Source organism: Cebidichthys violaceus, unplaced genomic scaffold (genome assembly GCF_023349555.1).
Source record: "Cebidichthys violaceus isolate CVI_PGR_0920_01 unplaced genomic scaffold, fCebVio1.0.p SCAF_5, whole genome shotgun sequence".
NCBI classification, from domain to species: domain Eukaryota; kingdom Metazoa; phylum Chordata; class Actinopteri; order Perciformes; family Stichaeidae; genus Cebidichthys; species Cebidichthys violaceus.
In genome coordinates this window covers 9,034,985-9,060,841 of record NW_027176705.1, presented here as the reverse complement: position 1 = coordinate 9,060,841, position 25,857 = coordinate 9,034,985, and the positions used below count along the sequence as shown (strand labels likewise).

Here is a 25,857-nt window from a genome sequence, read left to right as displayed (position 1 = left end):
AAAAGTACAGTGAAATTCAGATTAGGATATTTATTCATATTTTCAGCCTAGGCAGGTGTCCTTAAATGCATGTTGTTTGTAGATTCATGACTTCATGTCCAGAGTGTCTCTTTCTGCTTCTGTCTGTTGGGAATTAATAGTTGAAGGCCTATCTTCATGACTTTGGTTCTGACAACAAAGCTGTGAATGTGAAATTTGGATTTCACGGTTTACCCGACTTTGCTACTCACAGCATTGTCTGGGAAGCTTGTTTGAGAGATAGAGAGCAGAAAGCTCTTGAGTGAGATAGTCCTAATATAAGACAGTATGACACAATCACAAGTGAATCAGGTTTTAACCTGCCAATATATCAGCCTCAAAAATCCTGTATCTATTGAGCTATAGTTATCACATATGACAGTAATCAGAATATTTAGTTTGGACTTCAGATGGAATTTGGGAGAACCTGAATTTCACATTCACAAATTAATTCAGAGCACACAATTGCATTTCATGACACATATTGTTTGTGACAAACATTTGAATCCTTACTTCAAATTAATTTAGCTGATGTAACAACTCCATACACACACTACACCATAACTAGCTGCAGCTGCTTACTGATTGTAAACATAACTAATACATGTCCTTGTATTTACTTAAATACAAAGTTAAGGTACTTTATTTGTGTATTTTTATTTTGTGCTACTCAATATTTCTACTCCATTACATTTCAGAGGAAACTATTGTACTTTTAATGTATTCGACAGATATAGTTACTTAAAGATTATTATTGTCCTCAACCTGTATGATCATCTCACAGACTGAATACAACATACACATAGCTTACATATTATCATCAGTGATAATACAAATAATACAATAGTACTTTTTTCAGTACGGTGGATGAGGTACTGAGATGTGAAAAAAATGTAGTGGAATACAAAGTACAATATTTCCTTCTGAAATATATAATGTTAAAGTTGCATTAAAACCTACTATCAAGTAAAGTACCTCAAATATGTACTTAAATAATTGTTCTTAGTTACATTACAGCACTGCTTTTAGCTGATTGTAGGCTACTTCATTACTTTAAGTTAAGTCATATTGATACACAACTTTTATTATTGTATTGTTGTTTTTTAGTGTACTGTATTGTATTTTGTGGTATCGCTATTTTTACGAACTGAATACTTCTTTCACCTCTCATCGGTGTCACAATATATTCAGTGAAAGATTTATGACGCGTTCAGTGGCCCTATCGGTATTGTTGTTCTGGGGTTTCCTCAGACTGTAGCAGTGCCAGGAAGAAGGAAACAAGAGGAGGAGGAGGAGGAGGAGGAGGAGGAAGAGGAGGAAGGACGAAACAGAGGAGGAGGAGAAGGAGAAGAAGGAGGACGATGGATACAGTGAATGACGACGGTGTCACATCTAGCCACTAGGTCAGGTCCACGGTAGCTACAAGCGTAAACACGCAGAGGGCATAATAGAGGCAGAGTAGTAACTAAACACCACAAGAGTCTACTGTTGAACGCGCCACTGTCTTCTTGTTCTTGGCTCTTCTTGTCGCTCTCTGTGGGGGAGGAAGGGCGAGGATATTATGGCTGCACTTTCTCCACAGATCCGAGGACTTCAGATAGATGAGGTAAAACTAACGCTCCTCTCTCAAAGCAGTGAGACTGTTCATGTGATCACGCCGTTAGCCAGCTGGCTAACTAGTTAACGCTAACTATAGCGTGAGCTAACTAAACACTACGTTAATTAACGTTGGCGAGCTAACTAACTCACTAGCAGAGGTCAACTCGCGATATAAGGAGTTATTTGTTCGCTAAAATGTGGTCGTTATTGATGAAGAATCGATCAAATTGATCAGGTGTACTTCTCAGCTAATGCTACACAAATTAGAAAGCTCTAGCTGTTCACTTTTTTATCCAGGAAACACAACAGGCTTCAACGGCTGTGAACGCCTCTCCAACGGCCGTCCTCAAAACACACACACACACACACACACACACACACACACACACACTGAACTGACATCGACCAAACTCTGAATTAACTCGCTTTCACATCAGGTAACAATGTTGGGGCCCTATAGTTGTGTCCTTCATGCCAAGTCAGTGTGATTGATTGCGAAATCTTATGATGATTCACCAACTTCACAGTAAAAGCATAAATGAGGGTTGTGGGTTATGATGGAAATGTACCAAGTATTGTCAGGATGTTGCATCATCCCGTAAACACTGATTGTATTGGGGGGGGGGGGGGGGCATGTGATGGGCATTTATACTGGAAATGAGTTACCTGTAACTTTCCCCACTGCGCAGCTAATAAAGGATTATCTTATCTATAGCATACCTGTGTCTGTGTGTGTATATGTGTCTAGTGGACCACATTCCCAATACAGACAATATGCAGTGTTATGGACTTGCATTAACCATGGAGAGAATATTACCAGGCACTGTTATTTTTTTAAATTTTTAGTTCAAGTTTTTAATTGTTTACGTTTATATTATGTCATGTTGTTTGGTTTATGATTAATGTGTGATGGCAAGACTCTATCTCTGTCTTTATGTCATTATCATATTCACAAACTCAATATTATTATTGTTATTATTTTTTTTTTTGATTTTCAGGAAGAATCCAAAGTCCTAAAAGTGAAAGTTGTTGCTGGAATTGGGCTGGCCAAAAAAGATATACTCGGAGCCAGGTAAGCTGATGTAGATAGTTAACACTCACGGTTGCTGTATGATTAGGGCTGCAACTAACTATTGGTTAGTTTTATATTTTCTGTAAAATCAGTGGTCATCTTCCTGTGCATGTGTAGTGCACATCTCCTGTAGTCAGTTGGCTTCATTATCTTCAGTAAAGCTGGACAGTCAGAGCTTGCATCCTCTAACCATTGTGTAGAATGACAGGAAGTGGATGACGACCTTTTCGACAACAAACAGCACACGTACGTCAGCCATGAATCAGTTTGTGTTCCATTATTTAGTCCGCCATTCTCTCCTAAATCCTATCGACACCCAATGTAATGTGCTATATTTCTGTCAATAATTATTCAATTACACCTTGGGTTATGATTTCTAGTGTTTAATTCTGATTACGTTTTTTTCTATTTTCATTTATAGCTGGGTAATTTGGAAGGAGCGGGTGTGTAAAGGTTCAGACTGATGTTTTTGTTGTTGCAGTTTTCACAACAGACATTTTCTGTAAAAAGAAGAGAAAGTCCTTAATTCTTTAAAGAAAAGAGTATTTAGAACATTCAGATAAAAGGTTTCCGCTGGTATTTCCTTTGCAAACAGTCCTGACTTTTGCAAGGCTGGCGCTCCTCCAAGAGCATGAATTGGTAATGAGTGCTGATTAGCTTAGTCTACAGCATAGTGTTATGTTGTTGGGCATGTTTGCTCTAAAAAAATCAGCCAAAACAGCTCTACAAATGTGCAAATTTAATTATTTGAATGCCCTGTTTTAGGCCTTTGCACACCACATTTGTGTCCTACTTTTAGATTTCTTTAAAATCCTCCATTTAATAATACATGTTTACTTCCCCATAACCTATAAATGCAATCTGACATTGGCACAACAAGTTGTGGATTTTATGCCTTTATATCATGTTTAATTATACATGTCACAAACAAAATTGCTGTATTAACATGACTCTAATGTAAAAGCACTCACTTAATCTATCACCAATGCTGCAGGCCTAAAGATACATAAAGATAGGGTAATGATTAATGTGATTGTTGAATGTGGTTTTAATGCACGTCACAGTGCCTCAAACCACCATTAATTAACAATTCCAGTCAACTTTGCTTCAAGTATTGAGTAGCTGGAACCATTATGTTAATGTTTCTCAGGTCTGAATGCAGCGCCTGATGGGATCAGACTATAAGGGATTTACCTCCCTCAGAAATAAAGTAGAGATCCATGGCAGAAGAACCACACAAACCACTAATACATACAGAACAGGAAGTAGATCATAACCATTTCAATCTTTGTAGATGGAGGTCTACACCAGACCTGAATCTAATGTGTGTCTCTTTGTCTTGCAGTGATCCATACACAAGACTGTCCCTCTATGACCCCATCAACGGAGAAATCACAAGTCTTCAAACTAAAACGATCAAAAAGGTGAGCAAGTGAATATCTACATTTGCTTTTACACTTGTTCTATTTGTGGGCTTATATTTTATTTCCCTTCCTATCACATGTTACATGAAGACACTGGACCCGAAGTGGAATGAAGAATTCTTTTTCAAAGTAAGTATAAACTTAAAATAATGAAACATTTTAAAATGCATCTATTTATCTCTCGTGTGTGAATATCAGGATATCATTTGTGACATTTTATAACAATACTCTTAATCATATATATATACATATTTCATATATACTTAATCATACTGTATGTAACTATAACATTTTAAAAGTGATGCTGTTGGCTTTGTTGAAGTCAGTACTTGTGCGCTTTGATTGTATAGATTCTATATTATGTTTCAGGTTGATCCCCGGAAGCATCGTCTGCTCTTGGAGGTGTTTGATGAGAACCGCCTGGTAAGTTATTTAGTTATGTTCAACCCTTCTGTGTATAATTTTGGTATACTCAACATTTTAGGTTGGTGATTCCAAGTGTGGAAAGCTTGGTTCACTTAAGGGCTGCAACTAATAATAATTTTCCTTATCAATTAATCTGCTGATTGTTTTCTTGATTAATAGTTTGGTCTTTAAATGGTTGGTTTGGTCTGACCAATGGTGTAAAACCCAAAGATATTTAGATTTGCTATCACAGAAAAAAAACAGCAAATCCTCACATTTGATAATGTAGAACAAGAGAATGTTTTGTATTTTTGCTTGAAAAAATACGATTTTGAATAATCAATTACCCAAATAAGTGCCAATTCATTTTCTGTTGATTGACTTATTGATAAATCAACTCTTGTTCACCTACAGATATTGGGTACATCTGTTTTCTGACTTGAAAAACAAAAAATATCTTGTAACCTTTCACCAAATCAAATTTTGAGTGCACATCACACAGAGGAGACAGCCAACCATGCTTAAGTCTGGACATGTTCTAAAAGGTGGATAACCTGTCTTGCTGTATGTCAGTTTGTTATAATTGTTGGGCAAAGTGTTTTTATTACTATATTATTCTTAGAAGCCCTGGACAGGCTCCTACACTGAACAGATCTTTGATAATGACCAGAAAGCATTGGAAATCAATTTTAAGAGCCACTTTACTATAGAGGGACACAATGTAATTAATAGTTGTGATGTTGATAATTGTTCAGGTGTTCAAGTTAGGAAATTGTCTCACAAATGTTTGGAAATTGAAATTGAATTGATTTATTAGAGTCATGAACAAATATTTCTCCTAATACCTAATATGTGTATACCATAAAGTGAACAATGAATGCCAAACAAGGCAATGTGTCATATTTCTGAGGATAAGGGTATCCTGCAGTCAGTGCGAGGTTAACTTTGGTTTGACTGCCCTTGTTTTGCCACAACATGTGAGTTATTGTTGGAAAACTGGGATCCCTTATTATTCAGAGCTGATAATACGGGCAAATCTGGCTGCCTTAAGGCTACAGGTGTGGCTGGTGATTGAAAGAGTTGTAGGTGTAGTTCTACGTAGCTTAATAGTTTCTGTTATGACACACACATATATACATAATAGGGTTCTTGTGTGTATCAGCAGCTCAGTAGGAACTGAGGTTTGGGTTGTTGTGTGCTGGTAGATTGAGATATGAGACTGCAGTGAATGCAGATTACAGTGTTCTCTCATTGATTACACAGTTGGTGCACAGCAATGTGAAAGCTTTTGGGAATGCAAGTTTGTAGCACGATCTCAATCGAGCTGCTGACCCAGTTTCACGCTGGTCTGATGCACAGCAGGTCCTGAGACACCTGAGCAGCCACACCACAGTGACAGCATCATTACTATCTGATACTTGCTGATAACTGTGCTGTCTGTATGTAAACACAGTGCGTGAGTTAGCGGGGATATTGTCATCTGAGCGAACCACAATTTACTCATTTAGAACAGTTTTATCAGAGCTTTACTCATAGAATACCGTATTAGCAAAGTAACACATGCTGTAGTTAGTGCACCCGACCCTATATTTACACTCCACATAGTTTTTATTTATTGACCTGTGGCTGCATAGCCTCACATATTGTATAAAGCCATGTATAAAACATTTTTGAAAACGTAGGCGCTACTTGTTACTTGTTTTATTTAAGCTGCAGTATCTTGATATTAGCATCCCCCCCATTTTCAAATTATAATGTTGATGTTTTTAGGAGTTGAGATAGTAGTATTTTTCTTACTGAGTTGCAGTTCTAATGAGTTTGGTCTTATCTTTAGTGTTATCCCCACTGCTTCAACAACCTGTCCAAACTGGTAAAGTCTGCTCAGTGAGCAAGAAGCAGCACATTAGATTGGCAGAAGAAGATGTCAGTGCGCAGCTGTGTGTGTTTGTTCCTAGGAATCCACCACGTACAACATGTACCGTTTCTAATTGGTTCTGCACAGAACTAACAATGCTGTGCTATAAAATGGAAATCATGTTTTGTCCCACTCCCACCACTATTGTGCTTTGTTTCGTTATGTTTGTAACTTATTCTTATTGGTCACAATAAAGAATAAGTTACAACACACAGTCCACACATGCACACTTAGCTTCTGCTTCACTGTTTGTTATTTTACTTGTAGTTTGGCTGAATGTTTCTAGGACGTGTCATAATATCAAACAAACCTGGGCGTGACTGACTCGAGTCTGCCTTGTCATGCTGCAGGTAGATCTTGTGAAAATGAAAGGGTGTGTCTGCACTGTGAACATGTTTCTCTGTGTGTGTGTGTGTGTGTGTGTGTGTGTGTGTGTGTGTGTGTGTGTGTGTGTGTGTGTGTGTGTGTGTGTGTGTGTGTGTGTGTGTGTGTGTGTGTGTGTGTGTGTGTGTGTGTGTGTGTGTCACTGCTGCTCTGACACTCAGAGGAATGAGCAGGAAACCTTCGCAGAAATTGTGAATTTGTTTTGCTGTTCATTATGTTAGTATTGTTCTTTAACAGACATTGATAATTGTTGTGATCCACAGTTTGATCTTTCACCTACTGTCATTACTCTTCCGCTTCTGCTGCTTGTTGAGCAGGTTACGCTGTGTAGAAAATGAGAATGAAGGCGATAATCTAACAACAATGTGTGAGACACTCACACACTCACAGTGAAAGACATGTTCACAATCAGACACATGCAAATCTAAATAAGAGACATTCTAAGGTTTCCTTTCTGCTATCACATGCTGGCATGGAGATGTCTGTGGAGCAGACCTTGTCTCACTTCCAGAGATGGCATGAATAGAGAGTATGCACATGACCGTATGCAGAAGTTGCCATGGTTACCCCCCCCCCCCCCCGAATGAATGGCCATCATGAATTCACATTGAAAAATTGAAAACACTGATAAAATGGTACGGAGCTGTTGTGCAACCAACTGCACAAACTGATTCAGGAAGACGTTTTTACCAAAAGTTGAAGGCTAAAGAGAATAGAAGCACATTTTCCAAACCAGACTGTCATCTGAAAGAAAACGTAAAAACAAAAAAGAAAATCCTCCCAACCTGCAGGCTTTGTTCAGAGTAATGATACTTGCATGTATTATTCTGCCCTCACTGTGTGTGTAGCTCAGCAAGCTAAACACACTTCTAGGTAGGGTTGAATACATAATGCATTGGCTGTGTAAAAACAGTGATAGTGATAGTAAATACAAATCAGAATATGAGAAGACATAAGGCTAACAGTACTGTAAAAATGAATTGGTACAGAAAGGATACAACTGGAGTCACCAAAGTACACACTATTTTTTAAATGAGTTATGTTGACCTTCATGTAAGGAAGAAATATATGATCATCAGTCCCTTTAGGGAGTACAGCACAGTAGTTAATATAGTAAAGAGTAACATACACAGCTAACAGTTAGCCAAACAGCAGTAATTCAGTACACTTCATTAAAAACTTTTTGTTTTCCTCCAGATATCTCAAACCTTTCCTCTCACAACAGACGTAACATGTTTGTTTTGCCACTCAGTGGTGGTGAGGGGGCTGTAAAATGTGATGCTAGCAACTCGTTAGCCGTTAACTCATTACAGCTGCTGACTGACAGAGCCCTCCTCTCTCTCCTGTGTCCAGCCTCCACTCTAACCACACCACACTGACACCGTGTGTAATGACATAATATGGCTTATCTTTCAGTCTTTCTTTTGGTTGCAATATTTTAATGGTGCTGGATTCTGTGTATTACACGCAGCGTTTCTTTATTATTGGCCTATTACACACCATACTGTATGGCCCACGCACCACCATCAATTACATCTGTTTTTGGCCAGATGAGTGATTGATAGCCAATCACAAGGTTTCCTGGTAGTTTGTCATGTCGGTTTAAAAAATAGGCAGCTGCATCAGTGAAGTGTCCTCTGATGAATCATGTCTTTATCCTGACTGTCTCTTACTATTACACCTTATACTAAAACTGATTTGGATGCCCTGAAATAGGCCAGTCTGACACACAATAGGCTGCCATTAATAAATCGGACTGTCAACGGCCTAGGAGAGGAAATCAGACCAGCACTGACTGTGACATGAGGTGTCGTATAACAGGTGTCGTGTCACCGTCGAAGCTCGTTCTCATCTTCTTGTGTTTTTTGTAGGCAGGCAGATAATATGTCACAGCTTACTTTATCACTGTTTAACACATTCTCTGTTTCTTTGCAAGCCAAAAACATTTTCTGAAATATTTCCTTGCTTTCTTTGTACTTGGCTATGGTGGTTTTATTTTTTGCTATACGATTTTGCAACCCAGTCCCCAGTTTGTTACAGAATTATGTTGGAAGCCATTTCCTTTCGATTTCCTGTAATTCAATAGCAGTGGGTAAAAATATTTTTGGGGCCACAGAGCAGTAGAAACATTAGAAGCATTCCCGCAGCAGGAAGTAGAGTCTTGAGTGAGTGGCCTGAGGCAGATCTAACAGTTTACCAAAGCTTCAGTCTAAGATGCAACGCAGAGGGCTATGTTGTTGTTTTCTCCAAAGGAGTGAACAGGAGTGAGGCGGCTGGAACAGACACAAGGTGTAAGATATTAATCTGGCTGGAACTCAGGAGGTGCCGTGAACTAGCAGCTAAGCTAAGGTTATAAAGCAGGTCAGCAGTGGAAGCTCTTGTCTTTTTAAGTTTTATTGTATTTTAGTTTCCCGTAGAGGGTTTAAGCTCCTTAAAGGGGCTAACGTCTAAGATTGCTCTTGTTTCAAAGGTCGTATGTTTGGGTCATGTCTCCAAACAGAACCACTGACCCCCTCTGACTAAAAGCTGAGATCAGCCTGGAGAGGAATGCAGGTTGTCACCAGAGCTATTTTGGCAATGTACAGCCGCTAATGATTGTGATCTCAGAGCAGCGCTCGGAGCAGTTGCTTTGCTTTCCTTTTTTTGCCTCCCAGCGAGTTTGATCATGCAGCTCTCACCAGCACTGCAGGGATTAGAGAGTTAGACGAATGGCACGTCGTCTGCGCTTACAATTTGCGTCAAGGAGAAGCAACACAGACCCTCTGTCAGAAAGCCTCAGCAGCCATGGTGAGGAGAGCGGAGTCGGCGTGTCAGCTCGTAGCCCCACAGAGAGTCTGGCGCACAGCTCCGTCCACTTGAAGGTGACTCCGCTGTCACCAGACTACGCTAATTTACAGCGGTACTCTTCAGTATTCATACCCAGGGTCAACACTGGAGGATTTAATAAGAAGAGCATTCTGCAGATCTCGCTGCAGCCCTGTGGAAACCTCGGCAGAGAGCTAGATGGCAGTATAGAGGATGGAGACCCGGGGGCCAGTGAAGGCGGAGCAGGCAGTGGCTCTGACGGAGGCTCGTGCAGCAGCAGCATGGCCAGCGATGCCGGGTACTGTAGCAGCAACAGCATCTTTGAGCCAGAGGCTTCAGAAAAGCACAGGACCACCCAGGAGAGGAGTCTACTCCGCTGCAAGTCAAAGGTCCCTTTGAGACGGTGCTCCTCCTTGGTTATATTTCCAAAGAGCCCCTGCAGCACACCACCTGCTTCCCCAGTCAGTCCAATGGCTCTATCTGCTCTCCCACCAGCAAGGGGGTGTCATCAGTCATCTCTACAGACATCTGCCAGTGAATTCTCACAAGATGATGAGGAAGTGAATTGCAAAGAGTCCATTACCACAGCAGTAAGTGGCCATCGTCTCTCTAAAGGAGGCTGTTCAGCCGAGTTAAGGGACACCAAGCACATGGTGCAATTTAATATTCCTTTACAGGAAGAACCTAAAGGCAACATGGAGGACAGGAGTAAAATACGGGAACTGTCGTCAACTTTAGACAGATCGAATCGTCACTCCAGCAGCGTGCTGCTGCACTTTGCCCACCAGAGACCAATAATGTCCAGCAAGGGAGCTACAACCACGGCTACAGTCAATGTGGAAAATCCTAAGGCTCCTGACCCAGCCACACACCCCGATGGTGAACACAACCCTCGCACAAAACTGTACCGTAGTACTTCTGCTTGTTTGTTCTCGTCAACTAAACCAACAGAGAAAAAGGTCTGTTCGCCAGGAAAAGGACAGGAAAGACCTGAGGAAAACCATTGTCATCGAGCTATACAAAGGAGCTTTTCCCTGGAGGTGCCCTACGCTAACACTGGAATTTCATGTCACGTTTCAAATCCAAAACTCAGTAGCCCTCACTCTCCACATGTGCACATTCATTTGTCTCCTTGCTGCCCAGCTAAGCTGCCCAGCTCTTTTACTAATGTAAACACAAGCCACGAAGGGATTAACATGCAAAAGAGTGAAAACACCAAGGTGAGTGTTAAGTTTCTTCATTGGAACTAGCTGATGCTCGCTAATCAACAGGAATGAGCTCAAATGCCAAAAACAGTTCACTCAAAAATCAATTTTTCTCTTACCTGTATCGACCGTAGAGATGTCTCCCTTCTCTCGAATGTAAAGGGACTATATGGCACTTGTCTTGTGATGCTCATAGTGCCAAAACAATAGTCCCATTATATTAAAGAAATGCAGACATCACGGCAAAGCCCAAACAATCCAGATTGAAAAATGTGTATTTTTGATTTGAACTGTCCCTTTGACAATGAATTGCAAGGTAAAGAGCTTTCTAACTGTTTACAGGACACATAAAGGCCCTAAGGTGTAACACTATGGAGTCACCTTTAATGTTGTTTGACTGGTTCTAGTAGATTGCACACTGTTTGACAGCTCAGGTGACACCATGAATACTTCACGTAACAGATAAAATAGCATGTTCATTTTATGTTAAATCTTTGGCTTATAGTTGCTGAAGTTAAACCTTTAAAAGATTACTTGTGACGCTAAATCATTTTCAGTATTTAATATAAATGCTGAGATATTGGTGCTCTCCTTCAGTGCTATCGCCATTCAAACCCTTAAAACTGTGTTTACTCAGTGTCAGCCATTAGGCTCGCCACAAGCTAGAGAGACATTCAGTAATGGAGAAGATCACTACAGCTAAGTCATGCAATTAACAAGCCCAATGTGGACAAACATTCAGAGGTATTCAGTTACATTACAGGAAAGCCATTTACATATTGGTTTTCAAGAAAAAGCATGAATGAGAAGGAAAAGTTTCCCGTCTCTCATCTTGTGAGCCTGTCCGTTTGTTGGTGTGTATGAAGACTTTCAACTTTAGAATAGCTCTCCATTTTTACTATTCTGTTAGTGCTATGAGTAATCGACTTTAAGTATTTACCCGGGCTAATTTTAGTGGTGGGAAAAGCAGTGCCCCTAGCTGGTATAAATAAAGTGCTTCTAAAATATTCCCCTTGACTCCAGATAGTCTGGTGGTCTGTAGCACTGCCCAGTCCCGTGGATTCAAATTTAACAGCATGATACTAGAGCAGCGCACAGTCATGCCAGCCATCTGTGGATATGGTGTGTGTGTGTGTGTGTGTGTGTGTGTGTGTGTGTGTGTGTGTGTGTGTGTGTGTGTGTGTGTGTGTGTGTGTGTGTGTGTGTGTGTGTGTGTGTGTGTGTGTGTGTTGGGGGTAATGTAATGAAGCAGGATGGGAGCGTGAGCCTTTCCCAGTAAAAGGTTGGCGCGTTCCCTTCCCTATGAGTCCTCCTGCCAGGCAGTGTTTGTGATGTATCAGGTGTCAGCCCCCCTCCTGCATTTAGCAGGTTGTCAAGTAAGATGGCGTACTCCTTACCTAATTAGCCAGTCCATTTACTTTTAAAGATTTAAATTTGCTTTTGTTGATCTAGATTTTATTTTCTCACTTTAAAATGCCTGTGAAATACCAGCATCAAGTGTATAAATTTCACTTGAGCTTTGATGTTCATAGTCCTTCGTGAATATAGATGTGTCACATCACACATCTCCCTGTTAAAAGTACTACACACCTTTTGTTTACTTTCTGACTGTCTGCCCACAACTGACCAACAACAATGTGATTTAGACAATAGGTATATCATAATTCAAACAATGGGGGAAGCACGTGAAAAAGAAGAAGAAAAAAAATACTAAAATCTATGTTCCAGAAAAAAAAGAAGTATTTTTTTAAATGGGTAGTGATTTTCCTGAGGAAATGTAGCAAAATGAACTTTGTACTTACAAATTACTTTCCTTTTACTGCAGCAGTAAAAATGATCACCTCATGCCTACAATCAGTCTAACAACAATGTTTAATATATGGACTTCAAACAATCAAAGGGGAAAATAAACCACTATTACAAATCAAAATCTATCCTTCTATATGGGCTAAAAGTGCTAAATGTGACACCCTTTGTTAATCTCAGCAGCGGCAGAGACAAACTACTGTGGCGGGTTCAAGATAATGTTTTTCTAATACTGCAACAAAACAAAGATAAATCTGTTTGAATGTGTCGGTTGCATTAGGATGTCATTTTTTTAAATCCCACAATGGAATTTTTTTATGGAAAGTTCAGATCTGCTCTTCTTATCTGAAGTGCCCTCATAACCCCGTATACCTCATCTTACGAGTTAATGAGCAACCAGTAGTGACCACGTTAACCAAGGAAGGGGAAAGACGTGACTCAAATGTAACATTAATTTAATTTTCTGAGGTATCAAGTCGAAGATGAGCTACATGTCATTACGGACCATCCAGATTTGATTGTCACGGCTAGTTTTGTGCAGCTGCCACGGTGTTTGTGGTGGTTGTGGCAGGTTGCAAGTCTTTCAGATTCCTTCACAAGTGATAACATGTGGTTTAGAAAAGTCACTCAAGCATTAATGAATATAGCCGAGCAACAACAAGCTTAACTCTTGGACTTTAACTTTAAAAACTGGAATATAGCAGCAGACAAGAATAATATATATATAATATGACCTTTCCTTTTTAGTGTTAGAATAATATGTTTTGGTTAGACGCTCTCGATAAGCATAACAAATGAGCAGTGCAGGCCATCAGACTCGGTGTTACGGCCTCCTGCTGTGACATTAAATGGTTTCAGGTGTGGAAAACAAGGGCTTCCTCATTTCACAGCGATTACTTCATTTTGTCGGGATAATTAAGCATATAGTCTCTGCTGCTCAGGCAGTCTCGTGAGTGTTTTTGCCAAAATATAACTTGTTTCAAACTTATTTTATGGAATTGTTTCTCAGATGTGAACATAAGTTCCTGATCAGGATGGTTTATCATCATCACTGCTCCAATAACATTAGCTGGGTAACTCTTCAGAAGTTTAGGTTTCACAAGCTGCTGTCCACCTGTTAAAAGTAGTTTGTCGCGGCCAAGCTAAGCTGGATATCACTGAGCTTGCTCCACAGATGCCCAAACATGTGTCTGTAGCTGTTTGCCACGACCTCACACAGTACATGGTCAGCACTGCTGTGTTTCAATTAGTATCACATGAACCTTCAGGGATGCTCTTTATGAACATTTATCTATGGCTATCTTTTTATCTCTGGTAGTCTTGTTATGTGTCCAAAGCAAAGACTTCCTCTTTGTTAAGCTTGGCCTCACTCCACTCTACATCCACTAACTTTCCAAGGAAAGAGACAGTTCCACTTGATAGAAAACTCTGCTGGTTACTGATATAGAAATGACCTACTTGACTTTTGAAACCAGCAGGGACAGTAATCACTATTAGCCTGTAATTGTTTATGCATTTCTGTTTATGGCACCCTCAGTTTTAATTTGACGGAGGGATCAGTTGTCCTATTAGGCTGTAATTGTTTGTATATGGTTCAGTTTCTCATCGCCTGAGCACACTGTTAAAAGCTATGAAGGGCAGATTGTATTGATAAATGTTGTTAAGATTTGTAAGAGCTACAGAAGTAGTGGGGGACTGTTACATGGGCCCCGGGCTTAAAGAGTATTATCAAAGTGGAGTTTAGATGAAGATAGATCGGATCAGTGCCGACAGCTGAATGTGAATGTGACACTAACATATTATCCTGCTAGATGTTGTACTTGATGTATTGACTTAAATAAGTTATGAGAAACATCGCCATAATAAGAGATTACCCACAAAGGACAGGACACTGAAGTTTACAAATGTCCTTCAACTTTATATTCAGTCCAATGTCTGTCGGTAGACGTGAGGCTTTTTCATTTCTTTACAGTTTATGGGTGGAAAACAGTGCATGAAGATGCTTTAAATGAACTACTGTGTATTATGTACGCACACATACGTTCATGTAAATCTCCACCACATTGGCTGTTTGTAAACAATACCAAAAGAAACACAAATTCAAACTTTTTTGAATGTCCTATGGACCGTGGTGTGTAAATACATATAACCAACATTAATGCCACTGTTTCATCTTTAATAAACATCGGTATTTTAGAAGACCTCACTGTCAGGGAAACACTGCCAAGTTCTTCTCAAAATGCACCATATAAACATTTATCCACTGGGAATGGAAAGCAACTACAGCTTGTAGAAAAGTAATGATAATAAATATGCTTGACATTCCAGAGCTTTGTTATTTTTCAGTTTGTCAGTTGTGAGGATTTACTGCTTTACTTAATAGTAAACTGGATATTTTTAGCCAAGACTGTTTGTCTTTGGACAAAATAAGCAATGTAATTATATCAACTAGAGCTTTGGGAAATTGCTTTTGTTCACTTTTTGCTATTTTCTGACATCAAATGATTAATTGTGTAGTTGAGAGTATCCACATTAATAAATATTGAAAATAATTGTTAGCTGTAGCCCTACTTCTGTACACTTGTGACTTACATTAAGTGCTGCCATTGAGTAAGATTACCTCGAACAACAGAATTGCAAGCAATCTGTAGTAAGATTTGTGTGTCTTAACTTGTTGACTTGTGTCTTTTTAGGTGTTCATTTATGAAATATCCAATAATTACCTTTAACTATGATGTAGTTAACATTCACATGAAACCCAGAATGGGTAAAAAAAAAAAATATGTGTATAAATTAAAAATCCTTCCAAGACCATCAGTGAAAACTGTGCTCATCAAACTAGTTGCATGTAACATGTATCTTTTAACCGAGACTTAACTGCTTCTCTTGGCTCCACTATTAGACATGCAAGGGCGGGAGGAAGGAGGCCTCCATCTATATTTGTTCACGTAAACACTCTATACTGCTGTTGGACAGTTTGACCTGACGCGGGTGTTAATTTGGTCACAAAGCTGCTCCCTCAGTGCAGTGTGTGTTTGCCTTTAAGACTGTAAAGGCTGCAATAAAGGCATGCAGTGAATGTGTGAAGTGTTCAGAGAAAAGAAAAGTGTATCTGACAAATGCTACATTATTTCGGTCCCAGTCTCTCTGGCAATAACACAGTAAGCCATTCATTGTGGGCTGATAAACACATTCCTATCGAGGCTACATAGTTAATATATATGGAAATAGATCAAGTCAAATGATCTGCTTTGTTTCAAGTAGAAAGAGTAGTGTTCGATTTAATCTGATGATTAAAGATAGTTTATTAGAGGAACTGGCTCGTAATAGATGTAGCAGACACAGAAAAAGTGTGATGGAGATAAAATACCACAAAATAAATCACTGTCAGATACACAGCATCTTCCTATGGAGATATTACAGTGTTTGTCATTACTCCAAAGTCTTTTGAGTGCCTTTGAATGTAGAAGGAGATAATATTGTCATGATCTTCTCTCTCCCCCCTGTCAGACACGTGATGACTTTCTGGGACAGGTGGACGTCCCCTTAAATCAGATACCGGTGAGTCCTAGGTTGCAGTTCCTTGTGTATTGATATCTGTGACTTGTCTAAGTTCAAGTAAGTTAGAATTTGTTTTGTTTTCAACTGGAGCTGTGGACTTCAGTCTCACCCATATCACCATAGGAATATATACACGCATGCCCTTATCCTAGTGTCTGTTCCACATCGTTGTCTATCGTTTTGGAAACACGGTCCGTCATGGTTATGTTATGTTCCTGCTTTTGTTTCATTATAAATACAACACTCGCAAATAAGCCCTCATGGTACTCTGCCACCATCATCATTTTCTTTAAATATACAGTACTGTGTTCGGATACACGACCAGGCAGTAGATTTATTCAAGTGTCTGTAAAAATGTTTTGAGAATTAAAGATTTCCTTTTATTGTTTTATTTTTTCTCAGACAGAAAATCCTAACACAGAAAGGCCATACACATTCAAGGATTTTCTGCTTCACCCACGAAGGTTGGCATGATTTCATGGCTATTTAATCCTTTGTCTTCTCCTGTTTTACATTCCATTTCACATATGTTAATTTGCAGGAGAAATGATAGGCAACAGTTTATACTTCATTTTTAAACATTCATGACAATATTTATTTCTTCACTGTTCAAAAAATAAATTAATCTGTTGGTTACGCAGCCACAAGTCCAGAGTCAAAGGTCACCTGCGTCTCAAAATGACGTACCTGCCAAAAAACCCCGGCTCAGAAGAGGAAACAGCCGAACAGACGGAGGACATAGACGTACGTTTTGCTCGTGATTGTTCAGTGAGAAGATATCGCCCATGATCTACAAAGATATCACAGATCCTCTTGTGTTTGGTTTGCCTACGCAGTGATTCTTCTTGCCTGTTCATTACACATCACCTGCAGCCTCAAGTTAACATTTTATAGCATCAATTAAAATAGACTGAGATTTTGTCATGGCCGCAGTAATATGAGTTCTGAAGAGCTTCTCCTTAATGTAAGTCTTGTCTTAACATAAAGTCCATGAGTGCATATTTGTCCCACTGCATGTCCATGGCCTTAGTAAAATATGCTGATGAACTCAAAGCTCTGGTTTTCATCCTAGCCAGTACATTTTCTTGTAGTTTGCAAGTCTTTTTTTGGTATGTGCACTTAAACAACTGGCATTAGGATATTGTCTCCTTCCTGCTGGTGCTGCCTGTTAACACTTTCTGTTCATGTGGAGCAGCCTGGGTGGGAGTTTCTGGAGGCTCAGGACATGTCAGGTCCCAGACAAAGCCAGCTGCTGCCTGCTCTGCCCCCTGGCTGGGAGGAGCGGCAGGACAACCTGGGAAGAACCTTCTTTGTCAATCATGAGAGCAGAACCACACAGTGGCAACGACCCACAATCCAGTAAGACTGCTCCCCTCTCCACAGCAAAGTTACAGAATTTTTCTTTGTTGGTGCAGTACTAATAGTGTGTGTGTGTGTGTGTGTGTGTGTGTGTGTGTGTGTGTGTGTGTGTGTGTGTGTGTGTGTGTGTGTGTGTGTGTGTGTGTGTGCGCGTGCGTGCGCGCGTGTCCATCCTAAACAGGGAAGGTGATGTGCACGTGCAAAGAGGACAGAACAATAATATGGATGTGGAGCAAGCTTTTAATACACGCAGACAGATCTCAGACCCAGATGAGAACAACACACGAGAGTCTCCTGAGGTAATTTTAACACCGTTTATAAAAAAAAAAAAGCCTTTTAGGTGAATGGATAAGGGAAGGACGAGAACGGTGGGGGAAGTCTCTTCTGATAGCTATGCAGATGCCATGTTGAAGCCAGGTGTTGCACTGGTGATTGTAGCAGTGTAGTTCTGGCTTGTCCTCTGAGGGCTTTAGGCTTAATCACTTGAGGAATTACACTTTCTAAACAATTTAACTTTTAGATTTACTATACAACAGACCACTGTATATTTAAACGGAGTAATTTGGCAAAGCTGTTATTGTCGGATCTAACCTCGGATCAATCCCCCACCGAGTCTTCTTGATGAATCTCATCTGTCTCATCTTCTAGAGCTGGGAGATCATTACGGAGGACGAGTCCACCTTGTACCACAGCAATAACCAGCTGACATCGCCGCCACCACACGGGCCTGCAGAGTTCCAGCCGTTCCAGGACGAGCTGAGAAACACTCACTTTTCGGGGGCCACAGCTGGCGAGTTGCACGCCTCCCAGATGGTGAGTCACTTTCTGTGCGCCATACGGTTCTACTTACCAGAAAGTCAGAGGAATAGAGACTCCAAAGAGATTGATGGGAACCACACACTTTTCAGTGAGAGAGGGAGAAAAGTTAAATTAATAACACATTAATGGCCAAGTGATCATTGTTGTCTTTGACATGCTTCCTCTGAACTGCAGAATCATGCTAGTAATTCAAGTCATTCCAGTCGCAGAGGAAGTGCCCAGACTTCAACGGGAGAGGAACATCCTGTTAATCCTGTGGTGGGTATTTCACTCCCTTATGAAATCACCCCTTCCTACTTACACTACTTACATCAGAATGTTGCTGTTTGTGTGGACAGATGGCAGCGTGCAAGATTCACAGCTGTTTTCTTTAGTCTACCAGTTCCTGTGGTATGGAAGTTAGGAAATAGTTTTAGTGAATGTATGCGTTTCATTGTTGGTGTTGGGTTTCTCAATGAGCTTGAGGTTTTCCGTATTGATCACTGTTTTCATTTTTTTTTTATGTCATTCAATAGCATATTCCAACCTCAGCTGGGCTGCCTCCAGGATGGGAGGAGAAGCGAGACAGTAAAGGAAGACGCTACTTTGTCAACCACAATAGTCGAACCACTTCTTGGACGCGACCCGTCATTCAGGTACAAAGTGATTTCTTTTATTCTTATTGATACTGATAGAGGGCAAAAGTATGTAAACTGACGCTCAACTGGCAATTTTTTAAACCAAATTTCTCCATACCTCTCAATATTATATTTCTTGTTGGACAGAAAACCACAGAGACACCACCACCACCACCACCACCAGCAGCAGCAGCAGCAGCAGCAGCACAGGGTGGTGCAGGTGTACCCCAGAGCCAGACTCCACCCTTACCACCCATGTCCCCCGAGGACTCTAACTCTCAACACACCCCAAGCCCCGAGGCCACACCTGAATCTGGCTCCCTGCCGGCTGGTTGGGAGGTTCGCAGTGCTCCCAGTGGAAGACCCTTTTTCATTAACCACAACACTAAGACTACTACTTGGGTGAGAAAGATGTGCTTTTACCTTTCATAAGAAAGACGATATTTTATTATTTGCTTTTTTTAAACTTAGTCTGCAGTTTAGTATAAGTATTTCCTCTGACTGAAACACACCCTGTTTGTTTTCCCTGAACAGGAAGATCCCAGGCAGCCCAAGATTCCTGCACACATGAGGAAGAGACCCTCACTCGACCCATCTGATCTCGGCCCTCTGCCGGTAAATTCAGCAGTTATAGAATATCAGTAACAAATCAATTGAAAGACATTTATCAACTTTAAGCTTTAGATCTTAGGCAAAAGTCATATATTATACATTAATTGCTCTGTGTTGTAATATATAATCATAGCAGATAGTACTGTCTATTTTATTTGATAGTCTAAAGCCAACATATTTAAAATGTACATTTTCTTTCTTCCTAGCCCGGCTGGGAAGAGAGGGTCCACACTGATGGGAGGATATTCTACATAGATCACAGTACGTATGACGTTTAATACTAACATTACATGATGGACTGAACAATGTGTAGATTTCCATGTTAATGAATGGCCTCTGATGTATTCTATTTCACAGACACCAAGATCACACAATGGGATGATCCCAGACTGCAGAACTCAGCTATAACCGGACCAGTGAGTATAGATTATTTTTGACAAATTATTCTTCAGTAATATGATATTAGCACACAATAAAAATAATTCTTTATTTATAGTTTGCAGCTTTCCTGTAAATATGTATCCTTGACTACAGTTTAAGGCATAAGGTTAAGGTGGAATTGTCACTAAAGGCTGTCCTTTGTTGGTTCTAGGCAGTGCCTTATTCCAGAGATTACAAACAGAAGTATGACTACTTCCGGAAGAAGCTGAAGAAACCGGTGAGTGTCTTCAAAGAGCAACTGTAACTGTTGATTCTTTACAACTACTTCTACCTTGCAAATACTTGATTCTAATAAGGACTGGTGTTGCTTTAACCTCCGATATCAGTTTGTCACTTTCACATATGCTGTATTTATTCAACCTGTAGATGATCATAAACTCTCTTTTAATGAACGCAATACATTTCTGCATAGGCTGACATCCCAAACCGCTTTGAGCTGAAGCTGAGGAGAAATGCGGTGCTAGAGGACTCATACCGACGCATCCTGTCGGTGAAGAGGGCAGACCTGCTGAAGGCACGACTGTGGGTGGAGTTTGAAGGAGAAAAAGGACTGGACTATGGTGGTGTGGCCAGGGAGTGGTTCTTCCTCATGTCCAAGGAGATGTTCAACCCGTACTACGGACTGTTTGAGTATTCTGCAACGTGAGTCCAAACACTGCCTCCGTTTATGCCTCCTCTAATGGTCTTATACATCATTAACTTGTGTTTAGACAAGACAGTCTTGTATTGCAGCACAGCCATTCACATTTAGTATTTGCTGGTGCTCTGTGTTATATGAAGGAGCAGTAAATAAAAGACATTCAGGATAGATGTTCTGCCTCTAGGTCTGGAAAGTCCAGGGAAATATGACAAAATACCATCCTAGAGACATACACATAATATATCACTGCTCATATTGTGCACACACATACTCTGTATGTGACTTTTGGAAGGATACATTTTTGTTTACACAGTGTCATGGCCACATTAAGATTACGATTGCTCATCTTCCTGCACTGTCCTACAATATGTGATCTGGAAAACTGTAATTGTGGAATGGAAAATGAGCAGTTAGTGGTATTTACTTAATTTGTGATGAGCATCAATGAAAATATAAATGTCAAGCGTCAAGTCAAGGTCCCCATACAATCACAGGATTCTATTTCTTATAATAGCAGCAATTTAAGAATACACATAAACAAGCTGTAATTATCTGGCAGAAACCCGGACAGCTGATTTAGGAAAATATTTATTCCTGTTCATATTTTGTCTTCCAGAGACAACTACACACTGCAGATTAACCCCAACTCAGGTTTATGTAATGAGGACCACCTGTCCTACTTCAAGTTCATCGGTCGTGTGGCGGGCATGGCCGTGTATCATGGCAAACTGCTCGATGGTGAGTGCTAAATGTTGTCATCGGGGAGATCGGAGGGATTAGAGCAAATGGTGATTTTATAGATCCTGACGTTTTTATTTGTGTCCTTCAAAGCTTTCTTCATTCGGCCTTTCTACAAGATGATGCTGCAGAAGCCGATCACTCTCCAGGACATGGAGTCTGTTGTGAGTGTCACATGTTTCCACTGCAAATAATTAGGTGAATCAGGTAATGTGGAAGATATTTATTCAGTGTGTTGTCTTTTCAGGACAGTGAATATTTCAACTCCTTGAAGTGGATTTTGGAGAACGACCCGACAGACCTGGATTTGAGGTTTACCATTGATGAGGAGCTGTTTGGACAGGTGTGTTCAAACATGCAGTCTTTGCCTCAACAACTTTTAATTAAGTGGTTAACCGTGTAATTTGCATTATATATTATATGTTCAGACTCACCAGCATGAACTGAAGCCGGGAGGAGCAGAGATTGTCATCACTAATGACACCAAGAAGGAATACATCCAGTAAGAAAGAGAAAGAAAAAAACCTTCTCATTATCTTCAAAGTGCTGAAATGCTGGTTTGATCCTAATCGGCTGTGTTGTGTTTGACAGTCTGGTGATGCAGTGGAGGTTTGTGAACAGGGTACAGAAGCAGATGACTGCCTTCAAAGAGGTAACAACTTATTTGATACATTGTTTTGTAACATGGTAGACACCATTAAACAGTATAAAGTTAGAAGAAAAGCCATATTTTTGTGTTTTAGGGATTCTTTGAGTTGATACCACAAGATGTGATCAAGATCTTTGATGAGAATGAGCTTGAGGTGAGTTTTCAGTCTGATGTTCTGAAATTCCCTTTCAGGTTAATTGTAGATTCATTCCAGATAGATTAATAATGATGTGTCCACCTGCCGTCTTATGTTCCACAGCTGCTCATGTGTGGTCTGGGAGATGTGGATGTGAATGACTGGAGAGAGAACACCAAGTACAAGAACAGCTACTGCTCCAACCACGCTGTTATCCAGTGGTTTTGGAAAGTAAGACAACTTTCCATGCCTAGAGCCAACAAGCTGAGCCGTGGACCTTTCGGAGTTTATTCTCCTTTTGAGAAGAGCTTTGTATTTGTTGTTTATTTGTATATCTGTTTGTGTTGTTCAGACGGTGCTGTTGATGGATGCAGAAAAGAGAATCAGGCTCTTACAGTTTGTGACAGGAACTTCAAGGGTCCCAATGAATGGCTTTGCTGAACTCTATGGTGAGATAACACTTTTTATTGCTGCATTATTGTTTCTTGCTTAGTCTAGATAATTCAGTCTTGTAGTGTCTTATGATATGAAATGACTGCCTCATCACATCTTTTCACTGTATATATATAACACCTCACTTCAGTTCACAGGTGGCTGGGACTTTTTAGTTTTATTGTAAATGAATTCCAGTGGAAATCAGGTTGTATGTGTTTGTGTAATGTTTGATGGGTTTGTTTTCCAGGGTCTAACGGACCACAGCTGTTCACCATCGAGCAGTGGGGAACACGTGAGAAACTCCCCCGAGCCCACACATGGTGAGCACTTAACTCACATTTTTCAGTTCATAATTTCCGACATTTAAAAAGGCTGAAGCAGATTTTGACTAAATAAATTGCTTACATTGCTTTGTGCTCTCCTTGCTCAGAGGAACGTTCACAGATATTATCATGTGACTGTAATGTGTGTTGGATGTTCAGAGCCCACAATGTTTCTAAAGATGACCGTTTTCATCTCCACTCTTGATAATAATACGGGCATGCAAGATTAAAAAAATATATATTTTTGGGCTTCAGGGGCGCCACAAGAATGTCCTTCCATAATATAGGTTCTTAGTCAGCTAACACCCATGCAATTTTGTTGACTAATCGATTAGTTGATTTAATCAACAGATCTGTAAAACTGAGTTTCTCCACAAAGAATCCCAAAGATTTTAGTGTTAACCAGAGTTGTGCTCATTCGTTTCTTGGAAATAAGAGCATATAGTGGGTTGAAGCCCTCTAGTGGTTGGATACAGTCATAGCTCTCACTCCACTGTTTGAGAACTGCATACAGTCATTACACTCAGAGAGACGCCTTATTAAGGGAGAACTCCACTGATTTCTAAATGTCAAAGTTAATTTTCTAGTCGGTCATAGAGAATGCAATAGTAGCAATTGAGTTGCGTTATAGGAAGTTAAGGATCTTGGGTTTTTGTAGCTTGACTCCTTCTAGGGACTGAAGTTTTTCTGCCACTGTTGCACCACATTTGACCAATCCTTAGTTAATCCATCTCTGGAAAGTCCCTCCTTTTTATGGAGGTGCAGTACTAAATCACTGAACACATAGCAGCTGCAGTTGATTCCTGTAAATCTTTATTTTTTTATGACTTTTGCTTGAATATGATTGTTTCCCTCATTGTCTTTGCTTTCACCTCGTAAAGCTTCAACCGACTGGATCTGCCTCCTTATGAGTCCTTTGAGGAGCTGAGGGAGAAACTTCACATCGCCATTGAGAACGCACAAGGCTTCGATGGGGTGGACTAGAGCTTGTGCTGACATTACTGCATGATGTGGTGAAGAAATTTAATAATGAGAGAAACAAGCTGTGCAAGAGATTCATGTTTTAACCTGCCAGCTGTGTGACAGATGAAGGACAGTCACACAACCTTCACTTTGGTCCTCTGTTGAGCCACATGTGAAGAAAGGACAAATCTGGAGGGACGGAGTTATTTAATCACTCTACATCTTCTAAAGTTTACAAAGCAAAAATGCAAAGCTGTATACTGTATAACAAAATCATCTAACCTTAAACATAATTGTTTAATTTTTGGCTGAATTGCCTCAGAAAACTTGCTCTGATCACATCAGGTACTTGTGAGATTTTGTCTTTACATTGTATTTGGTAGGAAATAATTTAGGTTTTGTTGCTCCTTAACTAAATCCCTTAACGTGTCAGACGTTTTTAACGACAATCTGAATGATCAATTCGCAATTCAATCTAAATTAAACATATTTTCCTATCATTTAATTCTATACATAATTAAAAATACATTCATTCCATCACACTAATCCCAAACATATGCACCTCAAAAGCATCAGTAGCAGAACATTTGCAAGTTATATACAAGTTTGAGCAACTACACTTAAGGAAAGTGTATTATTTAATTATTATTATAGTAGTGATGTACCAATACCAGGACCAGTAAAAGGCTAAATTAATTATTCTGTAGTTTGTAACTGACTACATGCAGTGTTAGATTGTGCTCAATCACAATTGCATAATTGTACATATTGACATGACATTGAATATCACCTGATTATTTTTGTTCTTCCGTTATTACATTATTCAGCTGTACATACAAAATTAACTTTACCTTCTACACAATTCTGAAGCATTTATTGTTAAAACTGTTCACTCGAAATTGTGAAATTGGCAAATAACGGTTATTGGTGCACCTCTATATTAATAGATATTTGTACCCACTCATACTCAAGTTCAACAGTAACTGCTTGTATATCAGAGAAATAAACAAATGTATTTACACATTATATCTGACAGCCTTAGCTTATCACACACTTTGTATACAGTATGTTAGAAATTAAGTTTGGTTGCCTTTTGTCAATGAGTGATATTGTTTTGTTTTCCTCTACTCATTATGGTTGTCTAATTGCCGCACGGTGCTCTATTTTTAAGAGTACAACTTTAATAATTGTTTTGTTGGTTGTCAAAATATGTACAGATTATTGTCTGTTTTAAAAATGAGTAATCACTTGTTAATACCTTTGTAGGAAAGTAACTGTTCGTCAGCAGTAGTTTTAACATTTTCTGAATGGCAAAACGTGTTTACACTACCTGCCATGTTTACAGGTCATTGATAAAAGAAGCTATCGTGGGCTGGTTCTTGTCTCTGACAACACAATTTTATACTTTATGCTTTTATACAGTCAAGCACTTTGTTGATATCGATGAGTCTTACTTCTGAACTGTCTGAATCTTTGCCAATCAGTCACCTGCAGACTGCTTGAATCGCTCTTTAAGAAAATTATCCAATGCTTCAAGTGCACATGTTTAAATGTTTACATGTGAACATCGCTGAAAATAAGCACATTCTCTTCTTTCACTTATATTTAAAGTTAAATACAGAGGCCTTCGTTTGTAATGTATTGTAGAATTTGATTGTTAATGTTTTAATCTCTAAATGGAAGTACTGTTATATAGCTATTGTCTACTGAAGAATAATGAATATATCAAGACTTAAGTTCTGATATATCACATTTTCTTAATATAGAAATTAATTAAAACACCTATAAGTGCATTACAACAACAACAACAACATACATATATACAACAGTTAAAAGGGTTGAATGAACTGTAGCTGTTAAATACCCATTTGACATATAGCACACCAAATTCAAAATAAATATATTTGAAAATAAAGAATTATAAAAAACAA

The 25,857-nt window shown here is 39.6% G+C and overlaps 2 protein-coding genes across 2 annotated transcripts; both read left to right on the top strand.

The window, feature by feature from the left end:
- Positions 1-1,306: 1,306 nt before the first annotated feature.
- Positions 1,307-25,857, top strand: LOC137887304 (E3 ubiquitin-protein ligase NEDD4-like). Its single transcript, XM_068730176.1, has 29 exons — positions 1,307-1,624; positions 2,616-2,689; positions 4,035-4,113; positions 4,204-4,242; positions 4,483-4,536; positions 16,144-16,194; positions 16,597-16,658; positions 16,836-16,938; positions 17,390-17,553; positions 17,735-17,852; positions 18,202-18,366; positions 18,547-18,630; positions 18,888-19,007; positions 19,137-19,391; positions 19,524-19,604; positions 19,808-19,862; positions 19,959-20,017; positions 20,194-20,259; positions 20,455-20,684; positions 21,299-21,420; positions 21,514-21,584; positions 21,668-21,763; positions 21,849-21,922; positions 22,012-22,072; positions 22,164-22,223; positions 22,329-22,436; positions 22,558-22,654; positions 22,888-22,960; positions 23,845-25,857. Exons 1-29 carry the CDS (start codon positions 1,580-1,582, stop codon positions 23,945-23,947), a joined length of 2,769 nt encoding a protein of 922 aa, XP_068586277.1. The 5' UTR covers positions 1,307-1,579; the 3' UTR covers positions 23,948-25,857.
- Positions 9,526-10,995, top strand: LOC137887305 (E3 ubiquitin-protein ligase NEDD4-like). The gene has a single exon (XM_068730177.1). The coding sequence runs from the start codon at positions 9,526-9,528 to the stop codon at positions 10,870-10,872; it is 1,347 nt and encodes a 448-aa protein (XP_068586278.1). The 3' UTR covers positions 10,873-10,995.